At 36.0% G+C, this 20,497-nt stretch overlaps 1 protein-coding gene across 1 annotated transcript; it reads right to left on the minus strand.

Moving 5' to 3' along the window:
- Positions 1–534: 534 nt before the first annotated feature.
- LOC139497863 (streptococcal hemagglutinin-like) lies at positions 535–9,316 on the minus strand. Its single transcript, XM_071286103.1, has 3 exons — positions 9,185–9,316; positions 2,723–3,211; positions 535–2,379 (listed from the first exon to the last, which is right to left on the minus strand). Exons 1-3 carry the CDS (start codon positions 9,314–9,316, stop codon positions 535–537), a joined length of 2,466 nt encoding a protein of 821 aa, XP_071142204.1.
- Positions 9,317–20,497: the final 11,181 nt, after the last annotated feature.

Below are 20,497 nucleotides of genomic sequence, written 5' to 3' on the forward strand. Positions count from 1 at the left end.
TAGAAAAAAGGATTTTGTTGAACAGATGTCGTCTTTGTTGGACCTATGTCTTTGTTGGTCATATTAGATATTTGTCTGTTTTGGTAAGAATGTTTTGGTGGACATGTCTTTGTTGGACATGTCTTTGGTGGACAGATGTCTCAGTTTTTGTTAGTCAGATGTATTTGTTGGCCAGATGTCAATGGTGAAAAGATATCTTTGTTGGACAGATGTCTTTGTTGGTCACATGTCTTTGTTGGTCTCTTGTGAAGAGTTGTCTCATTGGCAATCATATCATATCTTCTTTTTTTATAAGCTATTGACATTTTTTTCTAATTTCCGTGATACTAACAAATATCGTTTAAAGAGCTGTTAGTTTTTAAACAATTTAATTTAATCCGATTTTGAGACTGTACCGCATTGAGCTTGAAATATTGTTTAAGTTTCCCGTCTTCTGTTGATTGGTTGATTGGTTGATTTCTTATAACGTCCAGTGACAAACATTTCATGCAGATTTAGGACGAGAACACTGTGTCTGTGACCAGGGATAAAGGCTTAACACTGTGTCTGTGGCCACCAGGGATGATTGCTAAACACTGTACGTTGCTCGCTAACAAGATAAATGCTAGACAGTGTACGTTGCCCACTAACAGGAGGAATGCTAAACACTGTACTATGCCCACTAACAGGAGGATTGCCAAACACTGTAATATGCCCACTAACAGGAGGGTTGCTAAACACTGTACGTTGCTCACTAACAGGATGAATGCTAAACACTGTACTATGCACACTAACAGGAGGATTGCTAAACATTGTATTATGCCCACTAACAGGAGGATTGCTAGACAATGGATGTTGCCCACTAACAGGAGGATTGCTAGAAACTGTACTATGCCCTCTAACAGGAGGATTTCTAGACAATGTATGTTGCCCGCTAACAGGAGGATTGCTAGAAACTGTATGTTGCCCACTAACATGAGGATTGCTAGACACCGTATGTTGCCCACTAACAGGAGGATTGCTAGGTACTGTATGTTGCCCACTAACAGGAGGATTGCTAGACACCGTATGTTGCCCACTAACAGGAGGATTGCTAGACACCGTATGTTGCCCACTAACAGGAGGATTGCTAGACACCGTATGTTGCCCACTAACAGGAGGATTGCTAGACACCGTATGTTGCCCACTAACAGGAGGATTGCTAGACACCGCATGTTGCCCACTAACAGGAGGTTTGCTAGGTACTGTATGAAGCCCACTTACAGGAGGATTGCTAGGTACTGTATGAAGCCCACTTACAGGAGTATTGCTAGACACTGAATGTTGCCCACAAACATGAGGATTGCTAGACACCGTATGTTGCCCACTAACAGGAGGATTGCTAGGTACTGTATGAAGCCCACTTACAGGAGGATTGCTAGGTACTGTATGAAGCCCACTTACAGGAGTATTGCTAGACACTGAATGTTGCCCACAAACAGGATGATTGCTAGACACCGTATGTTGCCAACTAACAGGAGGATTGCTAGACACCGTATGTTGCCCACTAACAGGAGGATTGCTAGACACCGTATGTTGCCCACTAACAGGAGGATTGCTAGACACCGTATGTTGCCCACTAACAGGAGGATTGCTAGGTACTGTATGAAGCCCACTTACAGGAGGATTGATAGGTACTGTATGAAGCCCACTTACAGGAGTATTGCTAGACACTGAATGTTGCCCACAAACAGGAGGATTGCTAGACACCGTATGTTGCCCACTAACAGGAGGATTGCTAGACACCGTATGTTGCCCACTAACAGGAGGATTGCTAGACACCGTATGTTGCCCACTAACAGGAGGATTGCTAGACACCGCATGTTGCCCACTAACAGGAGGTTTGCTAGGTACTGTATGAAGCCCACTTACAGGAGGATTGCTAGGTACTGTATGAAGCCCACTTACAGGAGTATTGCTAGACACTGAATGTTGCCCACAAACAGGAGGATTGCTAGACACCGTATGTTGCCCACTAACAGGAGGATTGCTAGGTACTGTATGAAGCCCACTTACAGGAGGATTGCTAGGTACTGTATGAAGCCCACTTACAGGAGGATTGCTAGACACTGAATGTTGCCCACAAACAGGAGGATTGCTAGACACCGTATGTTGCCCACTAACAGGAGGATTGCTAGGTACTGTATGAAGCCCACTTACAGGAGGATTGATAGGTACTGTATGAAGCCCACTTACAGGAGTATTGCTAGACACTGAATGTTGCCCACAAACAGGATGATTGCTAGACACCGTATGTTGCCAACGAACAGGAGGATTGCTAGACACCGTATGTTGCCCACTAACAGGAGGATTTCTAAACACTGTACGTTGCTCAATAACAAGAGGATGGATTGCTAAACACTGTATTTTGACAACTAGATGTCTATTGGTTATTTGTGTTGTTTGATCGTTGTCTCTTTGACGTATATCCCACACCTCCTTTTACTCGTACGTTGTGTGTTGTCCACTAGATGTCTATTGGTTATTTGTGTTGTTGGATCGTTATCTCATTGACGTATATCCCACATCTCCTTTTACTCGTACGTTGTGTGTTGTCCAATAGATGTCTTTTGGTTATTTGTGTTTTTGGATTGTTGTCTCATTGACGTATATCCCACATCTCCTTTTACTCGTACGTTGTGTGTTGTCCACTAGATGTCTATTGGTTATTTGTGTTGTTGGACACCGTATGTTGCCCACTAACAGGAGGATTGCTAGGTACTGTATGTTGCCCACTAACAGGAGGATTGCTAGACACCGTATGTTGCCCACTAACAGGAGGATTGCTAGACACCGTATGTTGCCCACTAACAGGAGGATTGCTAGACACCGTATGTTGCCCACTAACAGGAGGATTGCTAGACACCGTATGTTGCCCACTAACAGGAGGATTGCTAGACACCGCATGTTGCCCACTAACAGGAGGTTTGCTAGGTACTGTATGAAGCCCACTTACAGGAGGATTGCTAGGTACTGTATGAAGCCCACTTACAGGAGGATTGCTAGGTACTGTATGAAGCCCACTTACAGGAGTATTGCTAGACACTGAATGTTGCCCACAAACAGGATGATTGCTAGACACCGTATGTTGCCAACGAACAGGAGGATTGCTAGACACCGTATGTTGCCCACTAACAGGAGGATTTCTAAACACTGTACGTTGCTCAATAACAAGAGGATGGATTGCTAAACACTGTATTTTGACAACTAGATGTCTATTGGTTATTTGTGTTGTTTGATCGTTGTCTCTTTGACGTATATCCCACACCTCCTTTTACTCGTACGTTGTGTGTTGTCCACTAGATGTCTATTGGTTATTTGTGTTGTTGGATCGTTATCTCATTGACGTATATCCCACATCTCCTTTTACTCGTACGTTGTGTGTTGTCCAATAGATGTCTTTTGGTTATTTGTGTTTTTGGATTGTTGTCTCATTGACGTATATCCCACATCTCCTTTTACTCGTACGTTGTGTGTTGTCCACTAGATGTCTATTGGTTATTTGTGTTGTTGGATCGTTATCTCATTGACGTATATCCCACATCTCCTTTTACTCGTACGTTGTGTGTTGTCCACTAGATGTCTATTGGTTATTTGTGTTGTTGGATCGTTATCTCATTGACGTATATCCCACATCTCCTTTTACTCGTACGTTGTGTGTTGTCCACTAGATGTCTATTGGTTATTTGTGTTGTTGGATCGTTATCTCATTGACGTATATCCCACATCTCCTTTTACTCGTACGTTGTGTGTTGTCCACTGGATGTGTATGGGTTATTTGTGTTGTTGGATTGTTGTCTCATTGACGTACATCCCACATCTCCCTTTATTCGTACATAACTTTGCAATACTGAATGAAATTAACAGATATAGTTAATATTTATCAGTGACAGCAATAATTATCTTTTTATTTTTGAATTATGTATCATTTGAAAATTTTGGACTATAGATAAATTATCAGATAGTTTTCTCACTTTTTAATTGTACCAAATAAAATATTCTCAAACTTATCATTTACGGAACTAATGGTTAAAACTATTCTACAAAAGATTTATTTGCTTCTTTTCGAGCAGATCCTCCGTCTTCCATCTTAGGTAAACAAAATATTACAAAAGTAAAAATCTGGTGGTATTTAAAATCTAAGTAATTTCTTAAGTAAAATTCGACCTAATAGGTATAAGTAATTTCTTAAGTAAAATTCGACCTAATAGGTATAAGTAATTTCTTAAGTAAAATTCGACCTAACAAGTATAAGTTATTTCTTAAGTAAAATTCGACCTAATAGGTATAACTAATTTCTTAAGTAAAATTCGACCTAATAGGTATAAGTAATTTCTTAAGTAAAATTCTACCTAACAAGTATAAGTTATTTCTTAAGTAAAATTCGACCTAATACGTATAAGTAATTTCTTAAGTAAAATTCGACCTAATAGGTATAAGTAATTTCTTAAGTAAAATTCGACCTAACAAGTATAAGTTATTTCTTACGTAAAATTCGACTTAATAGGTATAAGTAATTTCTTAAGTAAAATTCGACCTAATAGGTATAAGTAATTTCTTATGTAAAATTCAACTTATAGGTATACGTAATTAATTCAGAGCAGGATAGCCGACCATATGCATCCTCTTACTGGTAGATTTCTATGTCTGAGGTAACAGAACTAAACACCAAACATATTTCGGAAATTCTTTTGGAAATATAAAAAAAGAAAAGAAAAAAAGTGATTTTTAAGACGGCATTTGAAATTTAGTCATACGAATGTCCTGATATCTGAAATATAGTCATACGAATGTCCTGATATCTGAAATATAGTCATACGAATGTCCTGATATCTGAAATATAGTCATACGAATGTCCTGATTTCTGAAATATAGTCATACGAATGTCCTGATTTCTGAAATATAGTCATACGAATGTCCTGATTTCTGAAATATAGTCATACGAATGTCCTGACAATATTATTTAATAACAAATAAAAACATCTCATACAGTTTAACAGGAAAAATTAAAAGTTAAAAATTGGTATAAAACAGTATGTCATATTTCCATTGTCCTTGACCTCTTTTTCGTGGTTCAGCGACTGCTTAAACATGAGTGTTCACACCGAATTGTTGTCTTCCGATCGTGATTGAATTTATGTTAAAAGTCTGTAACATGAAAGTTTTACTGCCATCACAGGTATCAAATGAACTTAACATTACCAGTGATCGGTGCGAATGAGGTCAAGGTCTGATGGACCCTACCAGACAGACATGTTTTACAATCATACCATACACCATACAAGTATATAAATAGCCTATTGCAGACAGTATCGGAGAAAAAGACCTAATTATTAGTACAAAAACTTCACATTTAGCAATGAACCATAAAAGTGGTGTATGAAATGATTCCAAGGTATACATGTAAGTCTGGCGATTACGTATGAGACATTTCTCCACAAGAGAAAAAATGACGTACGGCCTTCAACAAAGAGAAAAGCCATATCATATTGCAATCTATAAAGATCCCAGAAATGACATATGTAAAACAAATTATACTAGAAAACGTACGGCCTGATTTATGTACAAACCAATGAACGAAAAACAAATATAATATGCAGCGAACAAACGACATTACTAAGTTATTGGCTCCTGACTTGGGACCTGCACATACAAAATGTGGAGGTATTAAACATGTTAGTGGGTGTCCCCCCCCCCCCTTAACCTCGGACAGTGGTGGATCAGCACAACACAAGAACAAACTATACAAAACAATAATTGGAACAGGCAAATATAGATTGTGGCGAGGTTAAAAATGTTTGCGGGCGCCAAACCCTCACATAACCTGGTACAGTGGTGTTATAGAACAGCATAAGAACAAACTCTTAAAATCAGTTCAAAAAAGCTTAACTCATCAAATCTATACAAGCACTAAAACATCTAACAAAAACACTAAAGATACAAAGTTAAGATTTGACTAATAAAAAAACATGTATCGAAAGGAAAAATATCTATCAGTACACATCCAACAACTTATAGATTTAGTGTAATAAAAGACGAGAAAAACAAGATGCTAAAATATAGATATCGACAGAATCCTCTCATTTTTCTGCTTGTTCTGGTGTAAAAATCAATTTAAGACACCAGCAAGCCAACGATACATATATCTAAAGACACCAGCAACCCAACGACACATATATCTAAAGATACCAGCAACCCAACGACACATATATATAAAGGCTCCAGCAACCCAACGACACATATATCTAAAGACACCAGCAACCCAACGACACATATATCTAAAGACACCAGCAGCCCAACGATACATATATCTAAAGACACCAGCAACCCAACCGACACATATATCTAAAGACACCAGCAACCCAACGACACATATATCTAAAGACTAAAGACCCCAGCAGAGCCAACGACACATATATCTAAAGACACCAGCAACCCAACGACAAATACATCTAAAGACACCAGCAACCCAACGACACATATATCTAAAGACACCAGCAACCCAACGACACATATATCTAAAGGCTCCAGCAGAGCCAAAAACCAAACGAGAACGAGGCTAGTCGCAACAAAGATGTTAAAATCTCTAAATCGTTCTGATTCTAAATAAAGATGTCAACATATGTAGTCTTAAACAAAAGACAAACGTCTATACAAAATGTCTAGCTCTAAGTCGTCCCGAGTCTAAATAAAGAGGTCAACATACAGTCTTACACAATAGGCAAGCGTATATGTCAAGCTCTAAATCGTCCCGAGTCGAAATAAAGATGTCAACATACAGTCTTAAACAATAGACAAACGTCTATACAAAATGTCTAGCTCTAAGTCGTCCCGAGTCTAAATAAAGATGTCAACATACAGTCTTAAACAATAGACAAACGTCTATACAAAATGTCTAGCTCTAAGTCGTCCCGGGTCTAAATAAAGAGGTCAACATACAGTCTTACACAATAGGCAAGCGTATATGTCAAGCTCTAAATCGTCCCGAGTCGAAAAAAAGAGGTCAACATACAGTCTTAAACAAAAGACAAGCGTCTATACAAAATATCAACCTCTAAATCGTCCCGAGTCGAAATGAAGAGGTAACATACAGTCTTAAACAATAGAAGTTCTTAAAGGTAAACAACGGACGAAAAGAGACTACTTTGACGAGGTACTTTGATTGAGATACGTGCGGCTTAACTAGTTCTAAAACGTAAAAAAGGGACGAAGAGAGACTACTTTGACGGTGTACTTTGATTGAGATACATGCGGCTTAACTAGTTCTCAAAGGTAAAATACGGACAAAGAGTGGCTAATTTGACGAGGTACTTTGATTGAGATACGTGCGGTTTAACTAGTTCTAAAAGGTAAAAAAGGGACGAAGAGAGGCTACTTTGACGAGGTTCTTTGATTGAGATACATGCGGCTTAACTAGTTCTTAAAGGTAAAAAAGGACGAAGAGAGGCTTCTTCTCTGACGGGGTACTTTGATTGAGATATGTGCGGCTTAGCTAGTTCTTAAAGGTAAAAAAGGGACGAAGAGAGGCTACTTTGACGAGGTATTTTTATTGAGATGCATGCGGCATAACTAGTTCTTAAAGGTAAAGAGGGACGAAGAGAGGATACATTGACGGGGTACATTGATTGAGATACGTGCGGCTTAGCTAGTTCTTTAAGGTAAAAAAAGGGACGAAAAGAGGCTACTCCGACGGGGTACTTTGATTGAAATACAGACCTTCTAAAATTCAAACTGACCACACGCACGATACACGCACGCACGATACACGCACGGTGAATGCACGATACACGCACGGTACACGCACGATACACGATACACGCACGATGAGCGATGAGCGTTACACGGAGGATTAACGCAAAATGAATGATGAATGATGAACGCACGATACACGCACGATGCACGATGAATGATAAATACACGATACACGCACGATACACGCACGCACGATACACGCACGATGAATGATTCAGTGACGAATGAACAACGAACGCTTTTTACACGATTCTCAAAGCTATTTTATTTAGAATAGTATTTAAAATCAATATGCATTTTAATTAAAGGCACTACTTGTAGCTGTTTTGCTGATACCAGCATAATAGATAATATGCTATTTTGCCAGCTGAGATTCAAATAACTTAAAATTAAAGTCGGCTATTTATAGGCACCGGAAATGTTTGTGAACTTGGACAGAAGCTCCTAACAGTCAAAATATAGTGTCTTGATTTTGTTCAGCCTGAGAGTTCAAGTTTACGGCAAACGAAGGCGAGACATTGTGTTCCGCGAAACCCTTACTAATTTTATTTCATACAGTTAAAAATCTTAATTTTATTTTTATGCATACAATGTCCGACACATTATATCTACAGACAGTGACTGGTTCTAGAAATTATTTCAACTACATGTTTGGTATAATTGATTGCAATAAATAAATGTAAGAAATTCAGACATATTTTCAATCATCCTGACACTTCAAATTTCTAGGAGGTGAGATTCACGGGATTTTACCTAAAACTCTTTGGGGAAATGCAATTTTTAATTCCAATTTGAAACCAAACGGTAATAGATATCCCAAAGTTTTTTTCAAATGCATGTCTAATATGATGAGATTTGAAAAATCGATCTGAATGGTAGTTGAAATTATTCAGTGCAATCATTTTGTGTCCGTTGTTGTCTTTCATACATATCAATTGTTTGCTGTTCGTAATATGTTGTTTATGGCAGTCAGGTCTCGCGATCGGTGTCCAAATTTAAGCCCCCAATAAGGTAAATTAATTATCATTTATAGGGGAGGGGCTATTTTTCTCGATGCAAACATTATTTTCCTTCCTAATAAAAAAACAGCTTAACAATTTTCTATATTTTTTCATTAAATCATAAACTGATGCATATTAAATGATTTTTAAAAAATGTTTAAAAATATTTTTATGGTAAATATGTCTAAATGTCAGGGTAATTTTCTTCTCCAAATAATTATTTTTTTCATTTTTTAAGGTAATATTGATATCAGTTATGTAATTTGACACGTGTCTTATAGTTCAGTGATTTTCGGAAAAAAATAACGAAAACCGGCACAGGCATTGTTCAATTATTATTTGTGATCTTTAATGATTAAATTTAAATATATGCATTAATTATCAATCTCTATCTAGATAAGAAATTTGTTTACATTGTACATCACTCTTTTAGTCCTTAGTAGCATATTATAACTCATTAGTGCACTTGGGAGTCCTGAGCCGGGTTTAGACGCACCATTTTCTGCTCTTTGGTTAGATTGTTGTCTCTTTGACACATTCTCCATTTCAATCCTCCATTTTATTCAATTAGTTGTGATTCTCTTTATCTCTCTGTTTGATGTTTTGTGCGGACAAAAACAATTCGCAGAATTAATCTAAAAAAGCAGACATTAAACTCTTTCTTTTAGCATTTTAACATTTTTTTTTCGAGATTTAACCATTTTAATTTAGCTTAAGAGCATATGTCTCCTCTTTTTAGAAATTTGGCTTGATACCGTATGGAGATTTTTGTTTCAACTATTATGAAAAAATTAACGACTTTTTTTAACTAGATAAATATTTAACAAAAATACCGTTTTTTCTTAAATCAATTTCTTTTAACAAAGAATTGTTACACAAATGTAGTAACAACCCAATTTTGTAATGAAGATAATCCTTATCTCTTTACCGAAATCTGCACATCTTTATATTTTGAAACATAAAATGTTAAGGGTGTCTGCGCAAAGGACAGAAATGTCCAAGAAACCGAAATATTAAGTAAATGTCGAATAATTCAAACCCATTTGTCTTTTAAATTTAGCACATGAAGATATAATTTTTAGCACATATACACATGTACAAATTGATTTTGTAAAAAAAAATCACTGTCGGTCTAAAACTGTATCGCATGCCCATAATTGTCCTAAAGCTTTAAATGTTAGATCATGAGGGTCTGAATGGGGATTCATTATTTCTGTATTCTATTTTAGGCAATTTGTTTTATAATTCGTTTTACCTTTTGCCGATCATTCTTTATTCCATATATTCTAGTACCTCATCATTTTCTTTTCTATATATTTGTCTGGTTATTTTCTGTATTCTTTATTTTTTTGTCTATAATTTCCTTCTATAAACCCCCATCTTTACCCTCATGTATAATGGAAGACGATAAACATTGTAGTATACATACCACCCGTTGTCACTTTCACCTGACATACAAATCACATATTGTTATTATTACCGCCCGTTATTTCCACCTGGACACAGGACTTACATGTATGATATATACATTACGTAATAATAACGGATATAGTAGATTCAGTAGAATATAACATGTATCAACGCACTCTGACTTGTTAAATGTGTTTTGAACTAACAATTGTTAATAATATTTTTAGTTATTTTAAAACTAAGAATGAAAATCAGGAATATGTCAAAGAGACAACAACCCAAAAAGAACAATTGACAGCCGAAGGCCACCAGTTATATTTGCTAATGTTTTAGTTTCGAATAAGGCAAAAGCCATTCGGTATTTTCAGAAAATCTCTCAACGGATAATGAGAGAGCGATTTTGACTTGCTAACAGCCCTAGCATGGTCTCTCAACAATGCAGAATTTAAGAGCCTATATCAATTAAGGGATATGCTCTACCTAGCTTTTGGTGTTTACAAAAATATCCATTTCAGAACCAAATTGTGGCTTCTTTATATTTATACAAAAATTGAGTTCAAGGCAGTATTTTGTTGAAGAGGACTATTACCCAAAGTTCAACATGCGAGAAGAAGTTTCATTTCCCTTATTGTTTTTAGTGATGTGACTAATCTTTCGAGGTTACGCCACGGAAATATATCTTAAATGAGAAGGTGCAACTGGGTGCATCCATAAAAAACAAATTTTAAAAAATCTATATATATAAAATGACGAGTATTCGTCAATCAGACAGCAATCCAACATATGAATATAAACACAAGAAAGTTACCTGACATCTAGAATAAGAGGTTTAAGCATACATGTACCTCGCGCTGGTATCAACTTACTGAGTTGTGAGTAAAATTCAATATACATGTAGGACTGTGAAACGAGAAATACACGAAAGATTTGTTTTTATACGTACGATTGGGTATCATTCCCTAAATACATACGGGTCCACAAACTTTTCTTATGAATATATAATGTTAAATGAGGATCTCATTAGAGGAACAAATTAAGTAAAGATACATGTAGAAGCAAGAATGATTTCCACATTCAAAACATCAAATAGGACGATCTCTCAATAAGAACGCAGCAAATTGAACTATAACATCCATAGGCAATAACACTATGGTAAATGCTTTATATACTTACATTGAAACAATTATACTGCTCATAATAATTGCACATATGTAGACTTTAATTGAGGTATCCCGCGTTATATAAACCATCGCACACCATTGCGCCAAAGTCTGCTGGTCTGCGCCGAAGTGTGCTGAGCTATTATTTCATTATTCGACCCAATGTAAAGCAAAACGAATAATACCGTTTTGAGCTATAAAACCAAGGCAACCCTTTATACTAGTCAAAAATTGCCTGGTCTTGATAGATTCATACGAAACTTCAATTAATTGTTTGTATTTTGCAATCTATTGTATCCGATAAAAATGAACAAAAAATGATAAAAACTACCGATTTTTCTATGAAACAAAATTTATCCTTATTGGAGTCTTTGTCATATGGAGTCATAAAGGACAAAAAATGTCCTCAGTTACAGATAAAAAAACACCCCATTGTAAAAAAACAAAACACGGGTGCGTCTAAAGTTTCATAGAAAAATCGGTAGTTTTTATCCATTTTTTGTTCATGATGGGATTGTAAATCAATTAACCGTCTTACACGTGTCAAATTACATAACTGATTACACGGGAATCCTCCTATCTGTTGCGTTAACGTTTAATCGACAAGATCGGTAAAGATGGATACTGATAAATGAATAGTTGTTGAAAAAAATTCAGAACGAAGAAGTATTTTTTCAAGTGTATTTTGTAAATATTTCAAGTAAATAATAAATTTGTCAACAGAGCAATACATCTAATGTCGGTTTTTAAAAGACCGCATACAAATTCTGCGTTCGTATTTTGGTATCACTTCGTCGTCGTCTGTCGTCAAATTGACTTGTTCGTGGAGCGTTTTAACAAATTCTGGTATACTTTGTTGTTTCCAGTTAATCGCCATTTTGAATACGTGTTTTATAGATTCGCAAATGATTCTTGTCCACAAATGAACATGTTGAAGCTGGTTACGAGGTTTCAATACATATTCGTACAACCGTTCTTTAAGTTTTTGAAAATACGTGTTGAAGTTTTGATAACAAGAAAAAGATGTGGTATGATTGGGGATGAGACAAGTCATCGCAAGAAATAAAATGACACAGAAGTTTTCACCATAAGTCACCCCACGGCCTTCAACAGTGAGAAATGAACATACCACAGTCATTAAATTTATTTCATAGATTATCTCATACAATATGTTAAACAGACACTTTGTTAAAAAAAGTCTTAAAGGTTCTGCGGAACCCAGTGTGTCGCCTATTCTTTCTGTTAATCATATGCTCAACAAAAACGAGAAAATAAATCAATAAAATATTCCTGTTGATACTATCTTTTGATTGAAAAAAGCTTCTGTCCAAGTTTGGTAAAAACCCAGGACAGTTTATGAATCTAATAAATATTTAAAAATTTCTTGATTCTGTCTTATGATTATAAAAAAGCTTCTGTCCAAGTTTAATAGAAATCCAGGATAGTTTAAGAAACGGTTATTAAAATTTCAAAAACTTTAACCACAGAGTGAATATTTGTAGACGCCGCCGACGCCGACGGAATGTAGGATCGCTTAGTCTCGCCTTTTCGACTAAAGTCTAAGACTCGTCAAAAAACATACAAATCAGATTTCTTTCTGACATACGGGCGCACTACGCTTTTTTATACGCCCGTCAACATTTTGACGGGACGTTTTATGGTATAAAAATGTCCGGCGTCCGTCCGTCCGCCGGGCGTCCGCATGTCGCACTGTAACTTGAGAACCGCTTATCCATTTCATGAAACTTAACATATACTAGTTGTTTCTTATGATGGTTTTCGGAATTTACTCATATTTTTAGTGAAACCATTTGTAGAATCTTTGTATATACACGTATCTTTGTCAGAATTAAAATAAAAACGAAACACTTATAAATATATATGTTGGCGCACAAAAAAGTCGTGCTCCTATGGCAAACAATTTTGTTGGGAAGGAAATAAAACAACAGCAAAATTATTTGTCCTTTTTATCATTTTGAATAAGAACAACACATTTAATTATAAATATTTGAAGCATAAATATTTTCGATACAATTGTTTTAAATTACTTGAAATAAAAAAAGATCGTGATTGTTTAATCAGTTGCTATGTTATTTGGCACATGTCAATCGGTTCATTGATTTTCGGCATGTCAAAGAAAAAACGGCACGTGTCTCAATAATGTTGAATATCTCGTTTATTTATGATTATTTTCTGTAAAATTTGAAATTTATGCATTAAATATCAATTTCTAACATGATATATAAACATAATACATATAACAGCCGTGACTCATTCTAGTCCTTAGTGGAATTGTAGTCAAGGCCTTAGTGCACCAAGGAAACCTTAGCAGTGTTTAGACGTACCGAAAAAAAACATCCGCCATTCTTTAATAATCATAGACGGTTAACAACTACATGTAGTCTGTTTCCCGACCGTTATTGAAATTCTTGACAATACCTTAATATTTATATATTCCGAAGGCATACTAAATGTTTTACAGAGGGGACCAACCTAGTCAGTAACAACGTACTATTGTGAATTATTTTTGCGGATAAAAATCTTTTAGACATACTAGTACATTAAAAACGGTGTCATTGATAGGCAACCATGAACACAATGAAAAATGAATCCGTTAAAGTGTTCCATGTTTATTCAATTCAAATAAAGACTTGTTATGATAAAACCATATATTTAACTATTTTATATATAAAAAAAAAACAAGATTATATCTTAAACTTGTAAATTCAATTTCAAGTTTTTAAAGGTTCCTCAAGTTAAAATAATACATGATATATTTGCCTGATCTTATATTTGTTTAATTAAAATAATGCCTTCAAATACATATAATGTTTATTTTTATTCAATTTTCCACAAAACATTTTAGCTTAGTTTAAATGAAATTCAGAAGAGAGAATTCAAACACTGTTGAAGAGAATATACATATTCGTGTTAATTCGCCTCAGTTTAATTTGTTAATTCAAGTTTGACATTTAACATTTTAATCCGCAGTCCACATTTACCCGACAATCTTGTATATTGTATTTTCTCAATGGAATAACATAACGTGCATGTGACCATCAGAAACTAAGACAAAAATGATATTCATAATAATGGTATTTATCAAATATTTGAAAATATCTTAGTAGCATATAAATTGGCCAAATAAGCGAAGAATTATAATCTAGCCTAGTTCAACCAAGGATTTGTATAGTTTCTTTTCAATAAAATATTGTTGGTGTTTTTGGCGACTATAGCAGCAACATTGCCGTTATTAAATAAAAATATAAAATTTTCGCTATCTGATAATTATAGGTTAAAATGTTCATTAAAATGTATAATATTTCTCTTAAAACTACATATAATGGGCATTTTAGAATGACATGAAGTTCATCTTCAATAGTAGAGCTACAACACGTGTCATCTCGTGGACTTCTTTTCTTTCATACTTTCCAGTTTCGATTTTTTTAGTGGAGCTTCCCCACATTTGCAAAATTTTGTTTTTAATTGACAGAATATTTTTAACAAATAACAATTGGCCAACAGTATATTTTTAAGTCCATTTTCGCTCAGTTGAACAGAAATTCCAATTTTAATGTCGTAGAAATGTCAATATCATGTTATTGTTTGTACGTACAACATGTATCATTATATCAAGAAGTGTCAGTCCCAGCCAAGATTCACTGAATAACCACGAACTATTTACAGATGATAAAATATTTACACAAAAGTTATAAATCTGTATGAACGTTATGTACGTTGAAGTTAATTAAGTGTTCACAAGAAAGTAAGTATGACTGTAAATTTTATTTAAGTCGGAACATACACATACACACACACACTATATATACATGTTGCTGTTTTGCGACCCTTCTACAACGAAATTTGTTTTACATGCACACGTATAAAAATTGCGGTTTTTATCCACGCAATCATAGGTTTGAACGTAGTTTTCAATTTAGACTCGTTTATATTTTTTCGTTTGGGCTTGTCACAGTATCATATTTTCCCCTCGGTTTATATGATCCGTTCATCCTACATTGACTCTTAAAATTCAAGAATCTATCTAAAAAATGAGGATACTTTTTTCAAAAAAAGAGGGTACTTTTTATATGGCCTTCCAAATACCGTTTCGATCCCTAACTTCACTGAAGAGACATTTATTGTCGAAATCAGGATTTGGTGTAATAAAAAAATATTGACACCGTATGTTAGTGGCATAACATCGTGGCCACAAGTTATTTTTTTTCTGTTTAGTATTAAATTTATATTAAGATCCATTTATTACATCTTGTGATCAATTTTATTTGGCAATCGCCGATGGTCAAATGCGTTTTGTTTAAATATACTTTTTCACTTTTTTGGTCTTTTGGAAAATGTTGTTTGTGCTGTTTTAGACCCTCCTACAACGAAATTTGTTTTACAAGCACACGTATAAAAATTCCGGTTTTTATCCACGCAATCATAGGTTTGAACGTAGTTTTCAATTTAGACTCGTTTATATATACATGTATATACTTTAACCGTGAGAAAAAATATAAGCTTTGGTGAGCTCTATAACCGACTATCATATAAAAACCGCACTGTATGAACGTTACACAATTAGAGATGAACGTTTGACAAATGCACATTATCTGATATACACAATTATACACGATTGACGAACGCACGATACACGGTTAAGAATGAATGATTGATGAACGCACGATACACGCACGATACACGGTTAAGAATGAATGATTGATGAGCGCACGATACACGCACGATACACGATTAAGAATACACGATGCACGCACGTTATACGGAAAATACACGGAACGATGAATGATGAACGCACGATTGGCACACGCACGATACACGCACGATGCACGCACGCAACACGCACGATACACGATGAACGCACGGAATAATGGTCAGTTTGAATTTTAGAAGGTCTGTACATGCGGCTTAACTAGTTCTTAAAGGTAAAAAAGGAACGAAGAGAGGCTACTTTGGCGAGGTACTTTGATTGAGATACACGCGGCTTACCTAGTTCTTAAAGGTAAAAAAGGGATGAAGAGAGGCTACTGAGACGAGGTACTTTGATTGAGATACGTGCGGCTTAGCTAGTTCTTAAAGGTAAAAAAGGGACGAAGAGAGGCTACTTTGACGAGGTATTTTTTATTGAGATACATGCGGCATAACTAGTTCTTAAAGGTAAAGAGGGACGAAGAGAGGATACTTTGACGGGGTACTTTGATTGAGATACGTGCGGCTTAACTCGTTCTTAAAGGTAAAAAAAGGGACGAAGAGAGGCTACTCCGACGGGGTACTTTGATTGAAATACATGCGGCTTAACGAGTTCTTAAAGGTAAAAAAGGAACGAAGAGAGGCTACTCTGACGGGGTACTGAGATTGAGGTAATACGGCTTAACTAGTTCTTAAAGGTAAAAAAGGGACGAAGAGAGGCTACTCTGACGGGGTACTGAGATTGAGGTAATACGGCTTAACTAGTTCTTAAAGGTGAAAAAGGGACGAAGAGAGAATACTTTGACGGGGTACTTTTAGTGAGATACACGCGGCTTAACTAGTTCTTAAAGATAAAAAAAAAAGGGACGAAGAGAGGCTACTCTGACGGGGTACTGAGATTGAGGTAATACGGCTTAACTAGTTCTTAAAGGTAAAAAAGGGACGAAGAGAGACTACTTTGGCGGGGTACTTTGATTGAGATACGTGCGGCTTAACTAGTTCTTAAAGATAAAATAGGGACGAAGAGAGGCTACTCTGACGGGGTACTTTGATTGAGATACACGCGGCTTAACTAGTTCTTAAAGATAAAAAAAAAAAAAAGGGACGAAAAGAAACTACTCTGACGAGGTACATTGATTGAGATACGTGCGGCTTAGCTAGTTCTTTAAGGTAAAAAAAGGGACGAAAAGAGGCTACTCCGACGGGGTACTTTGATTGAAATACATGCGGCTTAACTAGTTCTTAAAGGTAAAAAAGGAACGAAGAGAGGCTACTTTGGCGAGGTACTTTGATTGAGATACACGCGGCAAACTAGTTCTAAAAGGTAAAAAGGTACGAAGAGAGAATACTCTGACGGGGTACTTTGATTGAGATGCATGCGGCTTACCTAGTTCTTAAAGGTAAAAAAGGGATGAAGAGAGGCTACTGAGACGAGGTACTTTGATTGAGATACGTGCGGCTTAGCTAGTTCTTAAAGGTAAAAAAGGGACGAAGAGAGGCTACTTTGACGAGGTATTTTTTTATTGAGATACATGCGGCATAACTAGTTCTTAAAGGTAAAGAGGGACGAAGAGAGGATACTTTGACGGGGTACTTTGATTGAGATACGTGCGGCTTAACTCGTTCTTAAAGGTAAAAAAAGGGACGAAGAGAGGCTACTCCGACGGGGTACTTTGATTGAAATACATGCGGCTTAACTAGTTCTTAAAGGTAAAAAAGGAACGAAGAGAGGCTACTCTGACGGGGTACTGAGATTGAGGTAATACGGCTTAACTAGTTCTTAAAGGTAAAAAAGGGACGAAGAGAGGCTACTCTGACGGGGTACTGAGATTGAGGTAATACGGCTTAACTAGTTCTTAAAGGTGAAAAAGGGACGAAGAGAGAATACTTTGACGGGGTACTTTGAGTGAGATACACGCGGCTTAACTAGTTCTTAAAGATAAAAAAAAAAGGACGAAGAGAGGCTACTCTGACGGGGTACTGAGATTGAGGTAATACGGCTTAACTAGTTCTTAAAGGTAAAAAAGGGACGAAGAGAGACTACTTTGGCGGGGTACTTTGATTGAGATACGTGCGGCTTAACTAGTTCTTAAAGATAAAATAGGGACGAAGAGAGGCTACTCTGACGGGGTACTTTGATTGAGATACACGCGGCTTAACTAGTTCTTAAAGATAAAAAAAAAAAAAGGGACGAAAAGAAACTACTCTGACGAGGTACTTTGATTGAGATACGTGTGGCTTTACTAGTTCTTAAAGGTAAAGAGGGACGAAGAGACACTACTTTGACAAGGTACATTGATTTAGATACGAGAGGCTTAACTAGTTCAAAAAGGTAAAAAGGGACGAAGAGAGATTATGAACCATTTATACTGGAATCATTATTTTTTGCCATCTTTTCCCGTTTTGAGTATTGAGTCTTGGATATTTTAATATTCATTTTAATACTGTTTCAATAAAAAATTGTTTGTGCCACAAACAAGTGTTTAACAAGAAAACCAACTCGAATTCTTACTTAAATTCATTGGACATTGCTGTTTTAAAAATGGAAGCAGTATTACAGTTTTTTTTAAAGTTCTGGACGCGCAATTAAAATTTATTGAAGGACGAACTCAAATTAAATACCTCAAATCATAACTCGAAGTTTAACTTTCAACTTGAAATGCGACTCTAACTCCGGGAGCTTAAATCGAAGTGTAAAAAACGAAACTTGAACTTATTAATAAACTCGAACTTTATCTCGATATCTATCTTGAACACGAAGCATAACTCCAATTTTAACTCAAACTGCAGCTCGAACCGTTAAGATCCGCTTGTGTGAAGTTCCGTGTACGTTGTTTTGGCAGCAATGGAGGGACCCCTGTTATTTCATAGTACGTAGGACCTCTCTCCCCCGTGTATCCAAATTTTCCTTGTACAATGGGTGTTGTAAAATTTTAAACTATCGTCGTCGAAGAAGTGGCTGTATGTAAAAATTGCCTCCACCCTCCAACTCAACTTTATCAAGCTGCAGATCAAATATGCGATCATTCCCTTTCCATAGAATAGAAGCAAATAAAAGTTTGACGACATATTATCTTTTACAATGTGTGTTGTAAAATTCAAACTATATATATATATATATATCGTCTAAACATCAACCCAACAATGTTAGATCTGTAAATTTGCTTTCGCAAATTGTTGGTTCTTCCCTCGCCGGGATTCGAACCCATGCTACTGTGATATATATATATATATATATATATACGGTTGTGACGTCATTTATGACCTACGGTATGTTTGGCATTGGAGATACGTTCTGTAATAATTGTTGTAAGGGAGCTACCATTTTAATTCTAAGGGGGGTGAGAGGAAGGCTAAGATGAAAAATTTTGTCCCGCATTTTTTAAGTGTAATCTCTGTCCTGTCTTTTTATTTTTCACTCTATTCGGTCCCCTACCCCCACCCTTTTTTTTTACTGAAATTATTCCACAGTCACAATTTTTTTGCACGTGAACCAAAGACGACTGAAAACCCTATAAAACTAAGTTTTAAACGAATAAATATGTGCATCTTACAAACAAGTTTAAGAGCTAAGATGCAAAACGGTAAAAGATATTTTTGGAAATATGTTAATAATTTTCAGTTATGATTTATCAATTAGTTGTTGCTTAAAACGTCCAGTGGCAAATATTTAAAACATATTCAGAACGAGGAACGAGAAACCATCAGTCCCAAATAGGTAGACCGGTCGGAATGAAGGACGGGAAACTTGAACCCCTTACGAATTTGTTACGAAGTGTTATTTCACGTGCAGAGGGCCAACCTACTTTCTCTACACGAAGCATCGATTCTGACCGGATGTGGCAGGGTATTTATACATCCCCACCCTGTCAAACGGACACCTCCCTTCATCAAGGGTTAAAGTTTCTGCCGGAACGGGAGGAGTCCAGATGACCATATTTCCATGCCCCAGTCAACAGTGTCAACCCTTGAGATGTTTGTAGTTATGACTCAGCATCATGTGCAATAAATTGTCAAAATGCATGTTTTTTCATCGGTTACCGGAGACCCCCCTTTTTGAAATTAATAGCCTTGGACTTACTAAAATCAGAGACAGATCATATACACATGCATGTAAAATTAAAATTGAGAATGGAAATGGGATATTTGTCAAAGAGACAACAACCCGACCATAGAACAGACGACAGCAGAAGGTCACCAACAGGTCTTCAAGGCAGCGAGAAATTCCCGCACCCGGAGGCGTCCTTCAGCTGGCCCCTAAACAAATATATATATATACTAGTTCAGTGATAATGAAATATGTCTCTGCTAAAATATACAATCTCCCTTTCTTTTATGAATGAAATATTGTAATATTAAATATTATCTGGTGCATGTTCAATTATAATCACTTAACGGCATTTTTAATTGGTTCAAATAAATATTTGTATATTGTATTGTATTGAATGG

The sequence above is a fragment of the Mytilus edulis genome, chromosome 12, assembly GCF_963676685.1.
Source record: "Mytilus edulis chromosome 12, xbMytEdul2.2, whole genome shotgun sequence".
In the NCBI taxonomy this organism is placed as follows: Eukaryota; Metazoa; Mollusca; class Bivalvia; order Mytilida; family Mytilidae; genus Mytilus; species Mytilus edulis.

Excerpts from the sequence above, each read along its gene's own strand:
- LOC139497863 (XM_071286103.1), bottom strand. The coding sequence starts at position 9,316 with ATGGAGAATGTGTCAAAGAGACAACAATCTAACCAAAGAGCAGAAAAT. Across the intron at positions 3,212-9,184 it reads CTAAAAGAGTGATGTACAAT|TGTTTAGCAATCCATCCTCT; the intron begins GTAAACAAATTT and ends GTCAAAATACAG. Across the intron at positions 2,380-2,722 it reads CAGTACCTAGCAATCCTCCT|TGTTTAGCAATCCATCCTCT; the intron begins GTTAGTGGGCAA and ends GTCAAAATACAG.